Raw genomic sequence first — 19169 nt, 5'->3', positions numbered from 1 at the left:
CGCTCTGACAGATTACATTAAAATCAATAGCTGAGCCGATCTGGTCCCGATTCAAAACGCTGCTACTATACTACTAATAAGGAGGCATTATTGTGATTAAGGGCACACGCATTATACTCTTGGTTTCTAAATGACCTGAGAACACACTAACCATTTATGTCAAAGAAACAAATTGGTATTAACAACGCTTGTAAGAATTAAAAAACGTGAAATTAATCAATTAGTAAATCGGTATTTTTCTTCGAAATAAATACCTGTTCTCATCTCTCTGACCTTGATTTGGGATTTCTCGCTGATTAACTAGTTCGGGACTCCGCAGTGTGGAATCCGACAAAGCGAAACGCAAAGTCAACTGCGCTTCTCTTAAAAAAAACCACAAACTAATTCCTCCTTAATCTACAATTTAACTTTCGATAATCGCAACGAGCAGGGAGGGTTTTCGATTTTAAAAAAACGGGGACCCGAGACATGGTCTCGACGGGTAGTTAACCCCCTTTCTGCCCCCTGCGTACTCCCCCCTACCCTCGCCCTGAACTGGAAGCGCTTTTTTTTCCGGGAGGCCCAGCGTGTGGAAAGTGCTGCTCCGGTTGGGGCGCTCGTCAGGGGGAAGAGATATGGCGTGCCTGCTGGAGGCCCCTCTCCGTATCAGCGTGCTGTCCGTGAGTCTTACCCTCCGCCACTCTCTCTAGAACCGCGGCCCGCCAGCTGGGAGCAGCCGGACCGAGCCGTCCTCCGGCCGCCTCCGTCGGTGTGAGCCGGGGGCCACAGTTACAGTTAGACCTGGGTACCGGGGAGGGGAGGGGGGGTGCGTTTATCGTGGTTATTTATGAGGTCCAAAACAGGTCGGTCATGTCTGTCATGATCCTCCGCCACCAACCCGAGTGCTGTGCCTTTCGTGGATGAAGCTTGAGGGGTGTTTTATGTGCATAGGTGATGCCAGTCAGAAACAAACGGAACTTGTGCTCCAACCGCCTGCTGTACAGATAGAGTTGCTGTCTCTTGGCCATGTCTCCGTCTCCTGCGGTGTGTCAATAGTGTCTAGGCAGGAGGCTGAAACGGGTGACGCCCACTTTTTGACAAGTCTGGAGCGGATCGGGAGTCGGGGTCCAGGCGCTGTGCGAGCCCAGCACTTGGACCTGATGGATTTTTCCCGCTGTTTGGGGAACTTTCATTTCAAAAAGTCTGAATCTGAACGACCGTGGAGACTGGAGCAGGCGGGACACCGGTCAGCGTGAAACACCTGCGCAGCCATGCAGCCGGCACCGGTACAGGTACCGGTCTGAACGGACGTGAGAAAGAGCGGTCTAGCGCCGACTGCCTTTGCCAAGTGTGTTCAGGAGTCGGGCTGTAGTCCTGCTGGCGATTGCTGGAGCGTGTGTTGTAAAAGATCGTTATTGCGGAGGAGCAGCGATCGAGCGGAGTCAAAACACCGAAGCGGACTCTGCTGGGGGCGGTACAGTTGTTACCGTTTTCACAGCGGCGACGACTGAACGCCGGTAGTTATTATTTATAACAGCTCGTTCTGAGCGAGAGCAAAGTTTGTTTGTGTGCTTTTTGATCATCGGCGATCTTGCTGAAATAATCAACATGAACTATTGAAGATCAATCACCCGAGCACGCTCAGCGTTAGTGTCGCTAACAGGTTTTCCCGAGCCGGCGCAGGTGAAGTCGCCGGGCCGGGCAGCTGCCGAGCGAGAGGAAGGTCAAGTGGCGGGGCTGGCCGGCCTCGCTGTGAGGGACGGTGACCGCTCTGCTCTGCTGTGGGTCCCGGTCCTAGTACTGGAGTGCCTCGCTGGTCTGCTGGTTTTTGATCCAGCTGGGCCTTTCATCACCAGTGCTAAACTGTTGCGCTTGCTGGATTAGTTTTGTTTTCCGGCACTCTCCTGGGTTCCGGACGCCACCAGCTACACAAGCGCAACCTCAGCAGTCCGATCCCGATGGGCTAACTAATACATTGCTCATTTATTTCTGATTAAACTCTTAATAGTTGATCACTTGATGATAGTCGGACGGACAGACAGACAGTCAGTCAGTGTTTTTTCTTCTGCTGAAGTCCACTTGGTCCTGGTTCAGCTCATGCAGTCCTGAAACCCAAATTCCAACAGCGTTCAGGACAATTACAGCTTTTTAAGAGCTGAAGACAAATTTGACAAAGAGGCCTCATACAGGAACTCGAACCAGTCTCGTTTCAGTTGGCAAGTTGTGTGATCCGTGGCTGGGACTTTGCCCCCCACCGGCATCGGAGCTATAATCCTGTGAGCAGCTTTGCACGTTGCGGAGCCTGATAACGGGTGATGGTAGCGGTTTCAGTCGTCACTCTTTGCTCACCGAGCGCTGGGTGGGAAAGCTTGTGCGCGCTGCTTTGTCTGAGGGGCCGGTGGAGCAGGATTGATAACGGAGCGTAGAAGGTGCTCGCAGGAGTTTAAAAACGTCTTTGAAAATGGAAAGAAAATATATATATATTTGGCATGAGATGAGTGATTGTGCTTTGTGTACATGTCCCAGCTGTTGCCTGCAACGTCAGCTTTATGAGAGTGGCCGTGTGTTTAACTGTGAGCAGTCGGGGGTCCGCCCTCATTTCTCCTCCACTGGGATTCCCGGGGCAGCTCCTCGTTATCCACAGTGGAAACGAGAGCAGGCCGCCCTGCTCCTGGACGGCCGCTGGCGTTCGCTCCCGGTGAACGTCTCCATGAGACTCGAGCCTCCGAGGAGACGAGACGCCGTGAGCTTCCCTCGGTCTTTCTGCCCTTCAGCGTGGAGTCAGCTGACCCCGGGTGCGAGCAGGGCTGCCGAGCCCAGTAAGGGACAGGTGCATACAGCTGAGCACACTGCTGTGCTTTGTTGGGGTGCTCCAGCCAAGCTCCCTGAGAGTGTCCCGGGGTGCTCTGTGCTCTTGCAGCGGCCGCTCTCTGTTAAGCGCGGCAGTGTGTTGAAACCCTCTCTGTAGCGCCAGAGCGCATTTTTGAGGCAGTGGTTGTAACCGAGCTGGTGTTTTAGCTGGAATTCCTGTTTAGTTGACAGCACGTGGTTGGCTCCTGCGCTATAGTGGGACTTGGAATATGTAAGGCTACCCTTTGGTTTAATCCCTTGTTGCTTAGTTTGCAGAAAGCTTCATGTTAAGGCGTAGCCAGTTCTGGGGTAAAGGTCTGCCGTGTTGCCATGTTGTACTTTGACTCGGTAGTATTTTCTGTTTCTCATCATGGGATCTGTAATCAAGTCATGATCTCCTCCTAAGACTTTAAGGCTTGGCTAGAGTGCAGCCTCACTGTGGTGATTTGATGCATCCTGAATAAATGGGGCTTGACAGGGCAGGCATGATGGCCGCACCCCACCTGGGTTAGGTCAAGCTGTGATTCTGTCAGCTTTCAGGCTCTGGCGAGTGAGCTGTCCGTGTCGGTGCAGCAGGGATGGTAGGAAGGCTTTGCCACAGAGCAATCGAATCCCTGCCTGGTTTTCTGAGCAGTGCAGTCTTCTATAAGCAGTTGTTTTTTTAACTCACTTGTCTCTGTGCGCAGATGTGTTAAAGCTTTGAAAAATCTGATAGGGGTTGATCCTTAAGGAATCCCACTTTGTAAGACCCCATATGACTCGTTAATGCTGGCGCTGCATGCTGTAGTCGGCGGACCTGCGTGTCCTGATAAGATACACAGCACCAGTGGCTGTAGTGGTTCAACTGTGGCTGTAAAGGGCAGTTGGTCAGATCATCTAATGGGCTCCATGAAACGTCCCTCCTCTTAATAAGCAGCTGACGGGTAATTTCTTCACCTCAGTACCAAAAGCTGTGTTATCCAGGGAGTTGACTTGCTGTTTACGTTCATGCCAGTAGCCATGATCTTTTGCTGTAGTCTTCTACATTCTCTTTACAGCTTGCCCAAGCTGCCCATAACCATTTTACAACTGGGGTGACTTAAAAAGTGGGTGGGTGGGGGGCAGAGGTTTCCCAGTGCCCCGTTTATGGGATGTTTTTGAAAGATCTCTAGACTCATTTAAAGATGGAAGTCTTTGCATGTCAGTGGGAAAACGTCTGGAGCTTTTTTTTCTTAGCTGCAAGCAGGTCGGATCACCTGTGGTCCCTCAGTTCTGGGAATGAGGTGGAAATCTGACACCTCTCTGGTTTGCAGTCGGACTGGCCAAGGAGCTGACTGGAGCGGACGGGACTGGCCTGTGTGTGGGCTGGAATGAAACTGACTCCTTGTTTGTGTCCGCATGTTACCCTGATGCAGGAGGTCACAGCCACCAGTCGCCATTATGTGGACAGACTGTTCGACCCTGACCCACAGAAAGTGCTGCAGGGAGTCATGTGAGTACCTCGCCCTGTGTGTGTCTGTGTGTGTGTGTGTGAGCACGCTGATCTCATGGTGCTTAAGCACAGCACACTCTTATTTTTATCTCGGGCCCTGCTCTGCTCAGACTTGCAGAAGGGTATCACTTGCATGTCCTTTATTATGCTGCTGTGTTTATTTTTAAAGCGCAACTTTGTCATGTCCTGGCTGACAGACAGAGGGGACGCAGTTCTTATGAACTCAGTGAGGCTGCCTTTTCCCATGCGCTCTGTGTGTTTGCAGTGACATGAAGAACGCCGTCATCGGAAACAACAAGCAGAAAGCCAACCTGATCGTCCTGGGAGCCGTGCCCAGGTACCCTAACCCTCCTCGTCGTGCTCAGTCGGTCTTTCTCCCCCTGCCTCTTGGTTCCGTTCTGTCCAGGGAAAAAAAAAAGTGCACAGCTGTACTAAGTCCATTTTTTTAATCATGCATAAAGAGACATCCAACACAACTGAAGAAAGTGTCAGTATGATGGGTTTATGATTAACTCTGTAAAAAGACCTGCTTGTAGTCTTTTCACACTTGCAACACCTTAGCATAGGGTTTCCTCTGTACATCTTGTGCACCCTTTGTTGGTTTTTTAATGAAACTAAGAAAGTTGTTCTAATTGTGGTAGAGTTCTCTCTACCCTGTTGCCTGTATAATCTCTGTACCCTGTACTGCCTGTTTTTTTTGTGAATAATACGTCAGAATCCCTGAGCAGTATTTGTCCTTTTTAGTGTGAAGAGATGAATTGGGTCTTCTGTAGCAAAACTTCTTCAGCTCCTGTTGTCAGTGTATTATTTTTGTCGGTGATTGTGTTATGTACAGTATTCCTCCTCCGCGTACAGAGTGATGTTCCGAAGTGCACCAGGCTAGCGGATTTGAACTAGGTAGGCTTTCTCCCCAGTGTGCTGCAGGAAAGAGCTGATGGACGCTTTGGGCTAGGTAAACATGTGCCCCTGTCCCCATCGCTGCAGCAGCTGAAGTGCTGAGCACACGGGGTGTGTCCTGCAGGCTGCTGGAGCGTGGTCTGTGAGCTGGGCCAGACCCCGTCAATCACAGCTGACCAGCCTGTCTGTGTTTATCACTGTCCTCAAGCCCCTTGGCCTCATCGAGCCACGCTGTGTAGCAGGACTCTCAGACTCTCTTCCTGGGAGGCCTGAGCTGTCAGTTAAACTAATTATTTTCTTAGTTAAGGCACATCTAGGATTTCTTTATTTAAATACAAAGAGCACATTAGAACAAATACAAATATGCATATATAAGATGTATCTTTTGGTCAACTCCAAACATTAATTTGATTATAGATAGCTTTACCTGCAAAACCCCTCAGGGTTTAGTAAACTGTACCAGCTGTGTAACCAGGACCCCAGCGGGACAAAGCCCAGCTGTGGTCCTGTGGGTGTGGAGTTTGAGGCCCAGGCAGCATGGGGTCATGTTAACCTCTGTAACGGCAAGAAGCTGTTGCTCATTGTGTTTGTGTGCGTTGATGTGGAGGTTGAGAGCCTTGCCCCCTGTATAATAATCGTGCACATGCCCCGCTGAGCTAGGACTGCACTCCCACAAGTTGTTGTATGCAGTGATAGGCTTGAGAAAGGAAGTATAATTATTAAGCTCTTTGTAAATTTTGCTAATGGTCTTTCTCCCTTTACTGTGAGGTTAAGAGCGTTCAGTTTTTTTCCCCTCAGTTGTTTTATACACATTGATTTGGATCAGATTTCACGTTATAAGTCCAGTGCACAGGAGGAAGGGGGTGATGTGAGAACTGTAGCTCTCTCGGCGCATCTGCTCCCCTTGGAGTGCTGTCTGGGCTGTCCGGGGCCCCTGCTCCAGAACCTTGTCGTCTCCCCGTCTCTCTCAGGTTGCTCTACCTGCTCCAGCAGCCTTCCTCGAGCACGGCCTTGCGCGCCGAGTGCGCCGTGGTGCTGGGCAGCCTGGCCATGGGCACCGACAACAACGTCAAGTCGCTCGTCGACTGCCACATCATCCCTGCCCTGCTCCAAGGTACAGCGCCGCGGCCTGCCCTGGGCGGCAGGGGAGGGGAGGGGAGGGGTGGGGGGTGGCCGCACCCAGGGGGAGATGGAGGGTTGAAGAGCACGAGAGGGAAGGGTAAAGAGCCCATGCGTGCGAGTTGAGAGCAGGGCTGGGCGGCCTCCTCTCTTCCAGCCAGGTCCATCCCCGCCTCCATCCCTGCCTCCATGCCTGTAGTGGAGTTGTAGCTGCAGGAGTGATGAGACAGTAAGGGGGTTAGGCTGGGACCCGGGCCTGGTGTCGCGTCCCTCTGTGCTGCGCTGTGCTGAGCCGCTCGACTCTCCCTTCCCCGCAGGGCTGCTCTGCCAGGACCTGCCCTTCGTCGAGGCGTGCCTGCGCTGCCTGCGCACCGTCTTCATCAGCCCCATCACACCCGTGCAGCTGCTCTACACGGTGGGTCCTCGCGCCCGCAGCACGCGCTGGGGGGGGGGGGGGTGCACTCGCCTCGGCCGGCCCGCGCACGCTGGTCCAGCCCGTGACCTGGTCTTGTGCTGTCTTGAGAGCTATTGCGGACTGAACTGAATCAGCTGTTCCATGCTGAGGGAACGACAGTGATCTGATTGTTCCCAGTGAAAGTCCAGGAAGGTCCGCCCTCACGCCCCCACCCGCCCCGTGTGTCTGTCTTCCTGTAGGACTCCACTGTGATCCCGCACCTCATGTCGCTGCTGAGCCGGTCGCAGCGGACGCAGGAGTACATCACGCAGATCTTCTCTCACTGCTGCAAGGTCCGGGGGCCAGGGGGCGGCTGTCTTTACAGGCGAGATCGTGGCTGGCTCCATCTGCGATGCACGCATTTCGAAGCCTCTTCTGTGCCTTTGTGCATATAGAACAGCAGCTTTGGATAACGATCAGTTCCTTTGTATTTTACAGCACCTTATATTCATGTGGAGTGCAGTCTCTTAAGAGATTTACTGTATAGTGACTAGTATATAACAGATTAATTGACTAGCATGTGGAAGACAACAGAGAGCCTATTATAAGAATTTTAAGCCAACCGGTTAGTCTGTCTTTTATTACAATGAGGCTAATGAACCAATCAGCACTGAGCTTATTCATTATAAAGAGATCTGCTGATCATCTGCATCTATTGCGTAGATTAGAACATTCAGTATGCCAACTTATTAAAAAGTTGGCTCTCTATTTATCAAATTGTCTGACATCTTCCAGACCCCTGAGCATCAAACAATTTTGTATAACCATGGCGCCATCCAGAACATCGCTCACCTTCTTATCTCCTCGTCCTACAAGGTGAGATGCCTGCCCTGGGGTTCACCCCCAGGTCCCTCGCTGGCTCTGCCTCGCTGTCCGTCTGTGTGACGTCTCATCCCCCTCTTTCTTTCTCTCCCTCTGCTGCTCAGGTACGGATGCAGGCACTAAAGTGCTTCTCAGTTCTGGCCTACGAGAACTCTCAGGTCTCCATGACTCTGGTGAATGGTGAGTGCAGGTGCTTCTTCCTCTCTGTACATCTGTTTTTAATTTCGATCTCTTTGTTTTTTCTATGACTTTCTCTCTTTTTACCCTCACAACGAACAATCCCTCAGTTCTGAGAATCTGCTCTGCTGTGAGGATGAACCCGTATGTGCGATGTACACGGCTGTAATGCGCTCTCTCGTTATTGCAGTGCTCGTTGACGGGGAGCTGCTCTCTCAGGTATTTGTCAGAATGATGCAAAGGGACAAACCCATCGAAATGCAGCTCACAGCTGCCAAATGGTGAGTGGCTCAGAGTCGCCATGTGTGCCTTTCCTCGCTCTTCTCTTGTTTCACAGAGACTGCTGTCCGTGTTTTGTCTTGCTTGCCGAGCTCTGGCACAAAATGGTCTCTGGCGCCCTGCCTTTGGGGTTACTCAGCTCGCAGAGGCTGGGAGCCGGCTAGGAGGCCCTACAGGGATTTGTAGCAGTAGGAGGTCATCTCTTGTCCTCCACTGTGCGGAGAAGGGGTGTCCCCAGTTCTTTTCGGGGATCAGTATGTCAGCCGTCTTACTGCACCTACAGCGTGTCTTTCTGTGAAGGAAGTAGCCCTGCAGGCAAGTCAGGATTGGCCTCTGCGGTGATAGAGCTTGATCCTTTAGTGCAGTATTGGAAGCCTCTTAAAGAAGGCGGCGCTGTTTACAGGTCTGCTTCACCTGGAGAGGAAAGGGAGAAGAACATTGGCAATAGGCTGCGGCCGCTGGATTTCTGATGCAACCCCTGTGTGTTACTGTCTTCCTGTATAAATAATGATTCTCCTGCCCCTGTCCCCTGTCTCCCACAGCCTAACGTACATGTGCAGAGCAGGAGCCATCAGAACAGACGACAGCTGCATCGTGTTGAAGGTGGGCATGGCCCCCTTTATAAACTGGGAGGTGGAAGTGTGTGAGCGTGTCCGTCTGTGTGTCTGACTGGCCCGTCCACGCCCCGGGCTGGCCTGGAGCAGATCTTCTGTGAGGAGTGTGGAGTGTGTGTATGCATCAGCTTCCCAGTTGTCATGGTGGAGTGTTTGTGGTACGTGGTACGTGGTACGTGGCACGTGGCACGTGGCACGTGGCACGTGGCACGTGGCGCGTGCGTGCGTGCGTGCGTGCGTGCGTGCGTGCGTGCGTGCGTGCGTGCGTGCGTGCAGGCATGCGTCAGCGTGTGTGATTGGGTGATAACCTGTTGCTCTCCCGCGCCTAGACCCTGCCGTGTCTGGTGCGGATGTGCAGTAAAGAGAGATTGCTGGAGGAACGAGTTGAGGGCGCCGAGACGCTGGCCTACCTCATCGAGCCCGACGTGGAGCTTCAGCGAGTTGCCAGCATCACCGACCACTTGATTACCATGCTGGCTGATTATTTCAAATACCCCAGCTCTGCTAGTGCCATCGCGGACATCAAACGGGTGAGGGAGGAAGGGGCGGGGTCCATTGTGAGGATTACCGTGTGATGCTGTGCCTGCAAGCGCCGCACTATTGTTGGGGTTAGAAGCAGTTTGATAGACTCTGTGCAGGAAGCTCATAACAGCCTGGGTGCCCAGAGTCACATTTTTGTGGGTTTTCTAAAAAGCTAAACATTTCAAGTTACTGCACATTTAATATTTTACTGTAAACTCAAATCTTAATCTAGTAATTCTCCTTGGCAAGACAAAATGTCACATTTCTAAATCAGAAGCTCAGTTTAGGGTGTCATTAATAGCAGAGCTGGAAGGAAAACCTGAAGACACCAGGGTCCCTCACACCAGGGCTGGGGACCTCTGGATTATTTCTTATTTGTGTGTTTCTCCCCAGCTGGACCATGACCTGAAGCACGCCCACGAGCTGCGCCAGGCGGCTTTCAAGCTCTACGCCTCCCTGGGCGCCAACGACGAGGACATCCGCAAGAAGGTGAGTAGGACAGGAGGAGGGGGCTAGACGCGTGACGGGCACGCAATAAAAGTCCAACAGTTAGTTTGGGCCTCCTCAGTCCAGGACTTCTCTAGATTTATGGATTTATACATCCTGTTGTGCTGTTCAAGCCAAGTTCTCCACTGTCTCTTGGTGAGGTGTTTTTATCTGTGTTCACCCCCCTGCTTGGGCTCCCTTTGGAGTGACGTTATTCACCCCACCCTGCTCGGTCTCTCTGCTGGGTGAACTTATTAACCCCCTCTTCCCCAGCTTGGTCTCCTTGTGGGATGATTGCATTCACACCCTCCTGCTCGGCCTCACTGCGGGGTGACCTTATTAACCCCCTCTTCCCCAGCTTGGTCTCCTTGCGGGGTGACCTTGTTCGCCAAACACTCTGCTTGGGCTCCCAGAGGGGTGACTGAATTCACCCCCTCTCCTCCAGCCTGGTCTCCTTGTGGGGTGACCTAGTTAACCCAAACCCCCTGCTTGGGATCCCAGAACTGCGTTCACCACCCCCTGCTCAGCCTCGCTGCGGGGTGACCTTATTCACCCCTCTGCTTCCCCCCCGCTCAGATCACCGAGACCGAGAACATGATGGACCGGATCGTCAGCGGCCTCTCGGAGTCCAGCATCAAGGTGCGGTTATCAGCGGTCAGGTAAGCCCCTCTTCCAAACTCCCATCCAAAGGTGACTTTAGGGGGCCCGCGGAGATCTGAGTTAATGCCGAAGCAGGGACAATGGCCCACAGTTGTAGATTGTGTAACTGAGGAACGGCGGCAAGGAATCTATCACAAAGGCAAACACCCCATTAAGAAATAAATATTTTTGCAGTGCTCTCTGTTCATGTCTTCCTCTTTCACTGCAGCTTTCCTTTTCCACCTTCTCTCCTTCTCATCCCTCTGTCCCTCCCCGCCAGGTGCCTGCACTCCCTGTCTCGCTCGGTGCAGCAGCTCCGGACAAGCTTCCATGACCATGCGGTGTGGAAGCCTCTGATGAAGGTGGGTGTGTAGGGTGGCCTTGGCCAGAGGAAGCTCCCACACCTGGTGAAAGCACTCTTAGCTATTTTTGACCTTTGCAGCGGCCCGATTGTAGCAGGACCGAAGCAGTGACGTGGTGAGACCCCACTGTGAGCCTCGCAGCTGCAGATTATGAGTAGTTGCAACAGCACGGCTTACTGCTACATGCAGCTCAGGATATCCCTGACATCTCTTTCTCCTTTTCTCTCAGCTCCTGCAGAACGCCCCAGATGAGGTGCTAGTCATGGCGTCTTCCACACTATGCAACCTGCTGCTAGAGTTTTCCCCCAGCAAGGAGGTGAGAGGGGGGCACAGCGCAGCTGAAAGCTTTAGGCAGAAGTCAAGTCGGAGGAGTTTTATAGTCTGGGTGCAGCTCTGGTCACTCTGTTATTACTTTGAGTGGGTGTTTATGAGTGACCATTACTAACTGTATTGGAATCCTAGAAAATATGGCACAGTGCTGTACATACCATTTTCAGGAATAGGCAGTTACTTCTGAGATGTTGGCATACAGCAGGTGTCTGTTTAAAAGGCACTCAAGCCAGGTCAGGAGTAATGGTCCCAGGCTAGAATTCTACAGCAGATTTCTCAGGGCCATGAAACCGATCAAGAGTTTATACACTATTTCTGTGGACATGGTATAGATACTGGGTTTTTGCATGGGCCAGATACCATCAGATACTGCTGGGTTTGTGCCTGCTGTTTTATTACTGGAGTTTGTACTATGCATCTCTATTAAACCTAGCTGTTTATAAGACCCTTCCTCCCACAGAATGGACACTGATTCTGTGTAAGATACTCTGCAGTGAATTCTGCCCATTATTGCAGTTAATGCATTAGTGTACAAGTGGTGGTCTGGTTACTGTGTGTGTGTGCTTGCATTAACCCCTGTTTCTGGTGTCTGCAGCCGATCCTGGAGTCAGGCGTGATCGAGCTGCTGTGCAGCCTCACACAGAGTGACAGCCCTGCGCTGAGGGTCAATGGCATCTGGGCGCTGATGGTGAGATCATGCTCTCTGAACCCCCTGGTTACTTCACTTATGGCATTTCACTTCTGTGATTCAGCTGCAAGCAAAGGGGGCTGTTTTCAGTTTGCTGAGCCTCCAGTCCACTCCATTATGCGATTTAGGTGTAATCTGTGATTCTATAATTGCTAATTAAAGGATCGATATACCTCTAAGGGAGATGGTTATATCAAGGTACACCAATGTAAACGATTGCAGGGGCCACAGAGCTTAGTTCCTTAAAGTTTATAGATGTATTCAGTTTGTTTATAACTAAAGATTACCCTTTTCGATTGTTCAAGAATTGCATTCCTTTGTGTGGGAGGAATTCTGACATTCTGGGACTTTGTAGATGTGGATGGAGTATATCTGCACGTCTCCCACCTCCTAAAAGTCCCTCTCTCCCTCCCGCCTCCTGCAGAACATGGCGTTCCAGGCGGAGCAGAAGGTGAAGGGCGAGATCGTGCGCGCGCTGGGCACGGAGCAGCTGTTCCGCCTGCTGTCCGACCCTGATGCCAACGTGCTGATGAAGACGTTGGGGCTGCTGAGGAACCTGCTGTCCACGCGCCCGGTCGGTACCCCCACTGGGACGCTGGCAGGCGCCCTGACTGGCTCCACAGCAGCAGTGGAAGGAGGAGGGGTTGTGGGCTCTGGACTTCATGCCCTGCTGTATAAGTGTTTATTCTCCAGTTAAAGGATTATTATCTCCTTCTCACCTTGATGTAATCACTGAACAACACTGCTTTAAACATAACCGACTGGCATGCTTGACTTTTTTTGATGCATTCACTTAACCCTGACTGACTAGGGATAAAGAGACGCCCACAAGTAAGTGTGTAGCTTTGACGGTGGTTGAGATATAAGATATAATGAGAAAACTGGTTGTATTTATTTATCCCATGAAGTGGGATTGACTACTTAGTTTATTGGAAGGAAAAAGAAGTTTCTGACCGCTGTCTTGCCTCTCTGCAGCACATTGATCAGATCATGAGCTCCCATGGGAAGCAGATCATGCAGGCGGTGACTCTCATCCTGGAGGGTGAGCACAGCATCGAGGTCAAGGAGCAGGTGAGATGGAGCCCCGGGGCCTGTCCATTGTACTACACCACAGAAATCAGACCTTGTATGCATCCCAGGTTTTGCAAGCTGAGGTGTCCATTTTTGTGCGAGTTGATGAAATAGAGGAGTAAGTATGTGTGCGTGCATTTCATTTTACGAGTCTCTGCAAATTTGCTTCGGAATAAAGGAACAAACTAGAACTGCCTTGTCCTGCATGCATACAGGAGCCTGCTGTTTTGTGATTGCTATACAATCAGAGTCTTACATGCGTATTTCTAAAGTCTTTTATAATTAGAGTAAAGTGGTTGCATATCCATCATGTTTCTCAGACGCTGTGCATCCTGGCCAATATAGCAGATGGAAACACGGCCAAGGAGCTCATCATGACCAATGACGACATCCTGCAGAAAATCAAATACTACATGGTACTGGACGAGTGCGTGTGTGCACGTGTGTGGGTTCACGCAGGCGTGTACAAGTCCGAATTTTATTCCACACGCCTGCGAGCCACAGGGTGGCACTTTTGTTACAACCAGCTTTTTCCATTGCTACGTTAATCCTGCATGCTAATTGAGCCAGTAGGGTGCTGGTTGTAGCAGAGCTGTGCGATGGAGTGGATTGGTGGGGCCGGGAGTAAGGTTGCGCTGTGTGTCCAAACCTGACTCTCTCTCTTTGTCAGGGGCACTCGAATGTGAAACTACAACTTGCTGCCACCTTCTGCATCTCCAACCTCATCTGGAACGAGGAGGATGGTGAGTTCTGTGCGGGGGGGGTGCAAACAGTTCAGAAGGGGCCAAACCCTGTTTAACTCCTCCGTCACCTTTCTCACTCCCTTCCTCCTCCTCCTCCTCCTCTGCCTCTGCCTCTGCCTCTCAGCATGTGTGCAGACTGTGTCACTGTGATTTGGGAGTTGATGGCAGACTGTTCTTTCTGTTCTGTGGTGTAATCCTCTTCCTCCTCCAGGATTGATCCTAGCGCGTTCCCTGCTCTGGCTCTTGCCCTGAATTGTCAATTGACCTGTTTGTAAGAGGGGCTCACTCCCTCTCTCCCTCTCCCCCCCCCCTCTAGGCTCTCAAGAGCGGCAGGACAAGCTCCGGGAGATGGGAATCGTCGACATCCTCCACAAACTCACACAGGCCTCTGACCCCAACCTCTGCGACAGGTCAGTCCCGCCTTCCACCCCATTGGTCGCTCGCCCCCGGTCGTAAGTCTACCGCAAAGGTCTCGCGGTGTCTGTCGTCGCCCCATGACCCGCAGGCGTGTTGCGAGGGCGTTGCTGATGGTGCCCTTTCTCTCTCAGAGCGAAGACGGCCATGCAGCAGTACCTGGCGTGACACGGGGGGGAAAGCGCAGGAAGAGGCGGAAGTTGCTCAACCAGCGATCGCTGGGAGGTCACAGAGAGGTCACCCTCGGTTTTTTTTTTGCACAAGACACCTTGAGCTGCGGCGCAAGAGGCCCCCCTCCCTGCCTCCCCCCCCCCAATAAAAACCGCCCATGCTCCCTCAGCTCCAGAAAGGCACTGTTCTCGAGGGAGGGTGGGATCTGAGACTCAGTTTTTTTCCTTTCATTTTCAACGGGAGATTGTTCTGTACTCTTTGAGAGCAGAGACAGCCGAGAAGGAAAAGGCAGGACGTGGAGAGAGAGTCGCCCCCTGGGGGCCTGGAGGGCTTAGTGCTGTGGACTCCTCCTGCAGGAGGGAGAGGGTGAGGGGCGCCGGGACAGCGAGGGGGAGACTGAGCTCAGCGCTCGGGACAATCTGGAGAGGACTGAGAAGCGAAGGATGGGTGGGGAGGATCTTCTCCCTGTTTTAATTTTTTTATTGTAATTATGGTTTTTCTTATTTTATTTTATTTTAAGAGGTTCTGGTAAAGTGAGAGAGGAAGTTTAACAACTTAAAACAACTGCTTAATTTTTTTTGTGTTTTGTTTGTGGACACATACCTCGAAAATATATAAATATATATTTTTTGATTTTTTTTTTGTTTGTTTTTCATTTTCCTTTGTGTGTGAAGTATTTTTTGGGAGGGGGGTCCTGTGAAGACCCCTCTGGCGTTTCCTGGGAGGAGGAGGAGAGAGACCCAGAGGGCACGGCTGCAGAAACGGGGGCCCCCGTGGGCCCCAGACTCCGGCTGCAAGCCCGCTGTTGGGCAGAGGGGCCGTGACTGAGTAGGACTGGTTATACCACAGGGGCAGAGAAGCTCTTTTGTTTTGTTGTGTTTTTTTTTTTAAAGCAGCCTTCTCCTGCCATTTGAATCTTTTTGAAGCTCCAATAGAATGAATGTTTTCTGTGAAATATATGCAGACATGAAGTCCAGATTTGCACACAGTCTTGGTGGTGTGTCCTTTGTTTTGTTTTGTTTTGTTTTTTAAAGCCCTGATGGATGAAGAAAGGGGACAGGTGTGGATCTGCAGGGTGGGGGCGGGTGAAGGAGAGCTAGGAGGCCTGAATTAATGTTCACAAGCATTTCTTTAGGGTCTTGCTGAAGAACAGTTTGCAAGATTGGATAACAAGACCATCAAGCCTGAGTAGCGCAGCCATCTTATAGCCCGATCTTTCACGATCTCAGAAGCCAGTCAAGGCTGCACCTGATCAGTATGGCGATGAGAGACCTTCAGGGAAAACACATGGTGCTGGTGGACCAGTAGGGGGCGCTTTTGCCTTTCGACCAGAGTTTCCAATGCAATGCCTCGGGATAGTGACTGGGCATGCTGTGGCGTTGGAGAAGATGGCTGAATTCCAGTCTGGCCTTCCTAAAGCTCTACTGAAGCCATTTCTCACTCCTTCACCTGAACAGAACAGCTGCCACGTGTACAGTGCACTCTAAGTATTCGGACAGTGACACCATTTTTGTTGTTTTGGCTCTGTACTCCAGCACATTGGATTTGAAATGAAACAATGACTATGAGGTTAAAGTGCAGAATGTCAGCTTTAATTCAAGGGGATTTCCGTTCTATATTGGGTGAACCATAAACCCTTTTTATACATACTGTAGTCCTCCCATTTTAACCTCATAGTCATCACACTCCAGCACATTGGATTTGAAATGAAACAGAGCATAAACAACAAAAATGGTGTCACTGTCCTTATGGACTGCACTGTACCCCAGGTGCGTTCTGCCCTCTAGGGATGCGTGTAGGAGTCTTCCTCTCTGCCTGAGTGCTTTGGGATCCTTTGATCCCAAAAAAGTGCAATACAGATACAATTGCACTTATGATAGATGTATGAAATTTCCAGGAACATCACAAGAGGTTGTACTTTGCCTCTCTTTCTGTGTAGCAGAAAGACTGGCAACATGCTCAGCTGACCTGCGCTCTGTTGTCAAGATAATGAAAGATGAACTGCTGGCTGCTACAGCTGCTCGGTTTAGCGCAGACTTAGGGGGTTTGCGATCTGTCCCGTGTACACCCATATCCTGAAACCGTGCCTCTGGTTTTGACTGCTTTTCAACTAGTATTTCGGCACCTTCCCCAAAAGCAAAGTTTTTTCCAGCAGGTGTGGTGAGTACAGGGCCCAGGAAAGGTTAGGGCACTTCAGCTGTGACCCTCGGTGAGTGCCTGGGCTAGACAGCACCAGCAGGGGCAGAGGTGGTAGAGGAGAAGGAAGGGCTGGGGGCTGTGAAATTATGAGCATCTCTCTGTCCCCGTCTGTGAATCAGCTGGGAGTAGTACCTGCAGTCACACACTGATGCCAGCAGCCACAGGGAGGGTAAGATCTATGGACCCAGGCAGCCTTAGTCTTTCAGTCATCGTTCCAAAGAAAACCTTAAATTTAACCGCAGCAATAGGAAATCGGATCAGTGTAATTAAGATGCAGCTAGCCTCAAACCGCTGTGCTGGAAGCAGGGGGAGCAGTTGACCTAGCTGCTGCAATGTAAGCGTCACATCGTGAATGTTTTCCTACACTTTGCAGGCCCCTACCTCAATTGACCAGTGCTGCAGGTTTGCATCTCGGACGGCCCTCTCTGGGCGACAGGGCTGGGGTGTGCGTTTGCAAATGTGCAAAGACATTTAAGACAAAAGAGCTCCAGCATCGCTTTCGGTAAATAAAAAAAGTTTTATTTTTTTTAAACTGCATAACTGTTAATAAAATACATAAATACATCTTTACCCACCCCGTCCCTCCCTCCCCTCCCCAGTAGAAGAAGCAGGCACATTCCTCATGCAGTAAGCTGTGACATGCAGGTATAGCCCCTCCCAGTCCCAGCCTGCAGCCACTGCAAAGCAGTGGCATTGAAAATTTGTTTTAAAATAGCCTCCGCCTTCGACAAAAAAACCACAGACAAGCCCCACCAGCTCGCCCCCCTAGCCAGACGCTTCTTGTTTTGTGCTGTGGTGGTAGTCTGGCTCTTTGAGCTTTGGTGTAGGAGGCTCTCGGAGGCCTGGCCCAGGAGAGCTACAGGCTCCAGCGCGGTCCCCTCTTACCCAGCTCTGGGTTACTGAACTGCAGCTGCTGTGAGCCCAGATCAGGGTCTCCCACTCCCCATACAATAATAAAATAATCAAGTCCTTAATGGACTCAACAATAGATTTCATTCGAACCATTCCACTGTCTTCAATCCCTAAAGGTGGGAGACGGCCGTTTTTAATGATTTGCATTTATGAAACAACGGAATGTCTCCAATGTTGGGGGAAAAAAACCTTGCTAAGATTGTGACAAGGCAGCCCGTTGCTACAGTGCAGGGGTTCATGTCGGCTGCACTGAAAACCAGCGGACCAGCACTGGGAGGTCGGGGGGGCTCTCCAGGCCCAGAGTAGGGGGGGGGGTGGGGCGCTGTGCTGGTCACTGCAGGCTGCTTATGGGATTCGGGTGTAACGGCTTGTTTTCCTTCCCAAACTGTCCCTATGGCACTTAATTGATCCCTTACTTGAAAATGTACTTTGCTTAATTGGCACCTTTTCAGCTGCTGGTTGGTTATTACAGGGGCTAGCAGTTTAAGAGCTACACACCAGCATGCAAAGCAATCAGATTGTTCAATAAACGGTGGCAGAGATTCTCAAATCTGTCTGTGGACTTCCACCCCCTCCTGCAGTTCATGCTGACTCAGCTGCACTGGTAGCCTGTAGTAAACTTAATCCAGCTGTTAAGAAGTTTAATTTAGCTTCTAAAGCTCCTCGGTTCCTAAGTACCGTTCACTGTTAAGGAAGCTTTTCCTCATACGTTACCTAACACTAAAAAAAGAAAAAAGGCTCCAGTCAAGCGCCTCGTCAGTTCAACGAAGAGTTCAGATCAGCTCTCGGAGGGGAGCACCAGCAGGTGGGGGTGTGCACAGGAACAGCGCTGGTGTACCCCAGTAAAAGGGATCAATTAATAACTGACAGCGCGGCCGCATCACAGTTTTGTCAACTCCTTTTTTTTGCGTTAATCACGAAGGGGCGGCTCCAGGCCTTGAGGGGGTGGAGTCCTGTAGCGCTCAGAGCAGGTCTTTTCCAGTTAGCAACTGCCTGAAGGCCCAGCGAAGTAACCAAGGCCAATGCTGGAATAGAGCCCGTCAGCACTGATGTTTTCCAGCACCTGATTGGCCAAGTACCTGCGAAAGACCTGGTGCTGCCTGAATGATGCACGGGAACAGGCTGGGTGGCCTGAGATTCGGCGTTCCCTGCTGTGGCCTGTTGTGTTAACAGCCTGTCTAGATCTCCTGGCCTTCTGGGCAAGAGCCCTCGCTCACAGACAGGGCTCGCAGATAAATGATCCCTCAATTACCAGTACTGCTGAGTGAAAGAGGGGCTCAAGGCTGCCCCTGATGTCATGATCTGAAGAAGTGCGTGCACAGCGGTGCTTTACTGTCAGATCGGTACAGGGGCTCTGCATTCCGCCTGGTTCTTGATTATTAGAGGCGTAGTGATTAATGCTCTCCCTGCACAGCCACGTCAATTTAAAACTCTAGCCCCGATCACAGAAGAGTTATTGTCATGCCAGTACAAGCTACACCGTGTCTGCTGGGCCGCAGGCAGCTCCCTCAGTTGAGAAGGCCAGGAGCAGCAGAGACAGGGGAGGACGTGTGTCTAAACCATTTAACACTGCCTCTATCTCCACCGCCTGTTCCCTAATGAAACCCAGAGCCACGCCTAGCAGGCAGCCCTGCACACAGCACTGGGCGTGCTTCAATTAGCCAGTGATTGGTTCTGTTGAGCGAGGAAGAGCACAGGGTACACAGGGCTGGCCTCTGCTGTTGTGAAGTGTCTCCTGCTCTTTCCTCAGGCTTCCTCAAGAGGCTGCAGTGACCCTGATCAGCAATTACATGTGCAAATTAAAGCGTCACACGAGCGAGTCTGGGAATAGTGCCATCAGATGTGAAATCCTAGGAATGAGAGTGTTGCTTTTTATTTTTGTATTAAGAAGAAGCCTGCTCAGTGTTTCCGGGCCGAGAGGCTGCTTGGGTCGGGCTCTCCGTCTCGCAGTGACAGCGTGCTCGGCGAGC

At 51.3% G+C, this 19169-nt stretch overlaps 1 protein-coding gene across 3 annotated transcripts; it reads left to right on the top strand.

Annotated features, from left to right (window-relative positions):
* Positions 1-329: 329 nt before the first annotated feature.
* On the top strand, positions 330-15076 carry armc8 (armadillo repeat containing 8). 3 transcript variants are annotated; one of them, XM_088930077.1, is made up of 22 exons: positions 330-659; positions 4224-4300; positions 4566-4637; positions 6169-6311; positions 6634-6731; positions 6971-7063; positions 7506-7586; positions 7697-7772; positions 7960-8050; positions 8591-8651; positions 8992-9192; positions 9578-9673; positions 10247-10329; positions 10590-10671; positions 10901-10987; positions 11597-11689; positions 12114-12263; positions 12665-12760; positions 13081-13176; positions 13431-13503; positions 13820-13913; positions 14052-15076. In XM_088930077.1, the coding sequence occupies exons 1-22, from the start codon at positions 615-617 to the stop codon at positions 14083-14085; spliced, it is 2022 nt and encodes a 673-aa protein (XP_088786203.1). In that variant the 5' UTR covers positions 330-614; the 3' UTR covers positions 14086-15076. The 3 variants fall into 3 exon arrangements, with proteins under 3 accessions (XP_088786203.1, XP_088786204.1, XP_088786206.1); XM_088930080.1 differs by lacking the exon at positions 330-659 and adding an exon at positions 1122-1496; XM_088930078.1 differs by lacking the exon at positions 7506-7586.
* Positions 15077-19169: the final 4093 nt, after the last annotated feature.

Source organism: Atractosteus spatula, chromosome 13 (genome assembly GCF_055471065.1).
Source record: "Atractosteus spatula isolate fAtrSpa1 chromosome 13, fAtrSpa1.hap1, whole genome shotgun sequence".
Taxonomy (NCBI): Eukaryota; Metazoa; Chordata; class Actinopteri; order Semionotiformes; family Lepisosteidae; genus Atractosteus; species Atractosteus spatula.
This window is presented reverse-complemented; position numbering and strand designations above follow the sequence as displayed.

What these genes read in the sequence shown, in the direction of transcription:
- armc8 (XM_088930077.1), top strand. Translation starts at nt 615, where the DNA reads ATGGCGTGCCTGCTGGAGGCCCCTCTCCGTATCAGCGTGCTGTCC. An exon ending in TCCGTATCAGCGTGCTGTCC is followed by an intron (nt 660 to 4,223) that starts GTGAGTCTTACC and finishes ACCCTGATGCAG; the next exon opens with GAGGTCACAGCCACCAGTCG. An exon ending in CCATCGCGGACATCAAACGG is followed by an intron (nt 9,193 to 9,577) that starts GTGAGGGAGGAA and finishes GTTTCTCCCCAG; the next exon opens with CTGGACCATGACCTGAAGCA.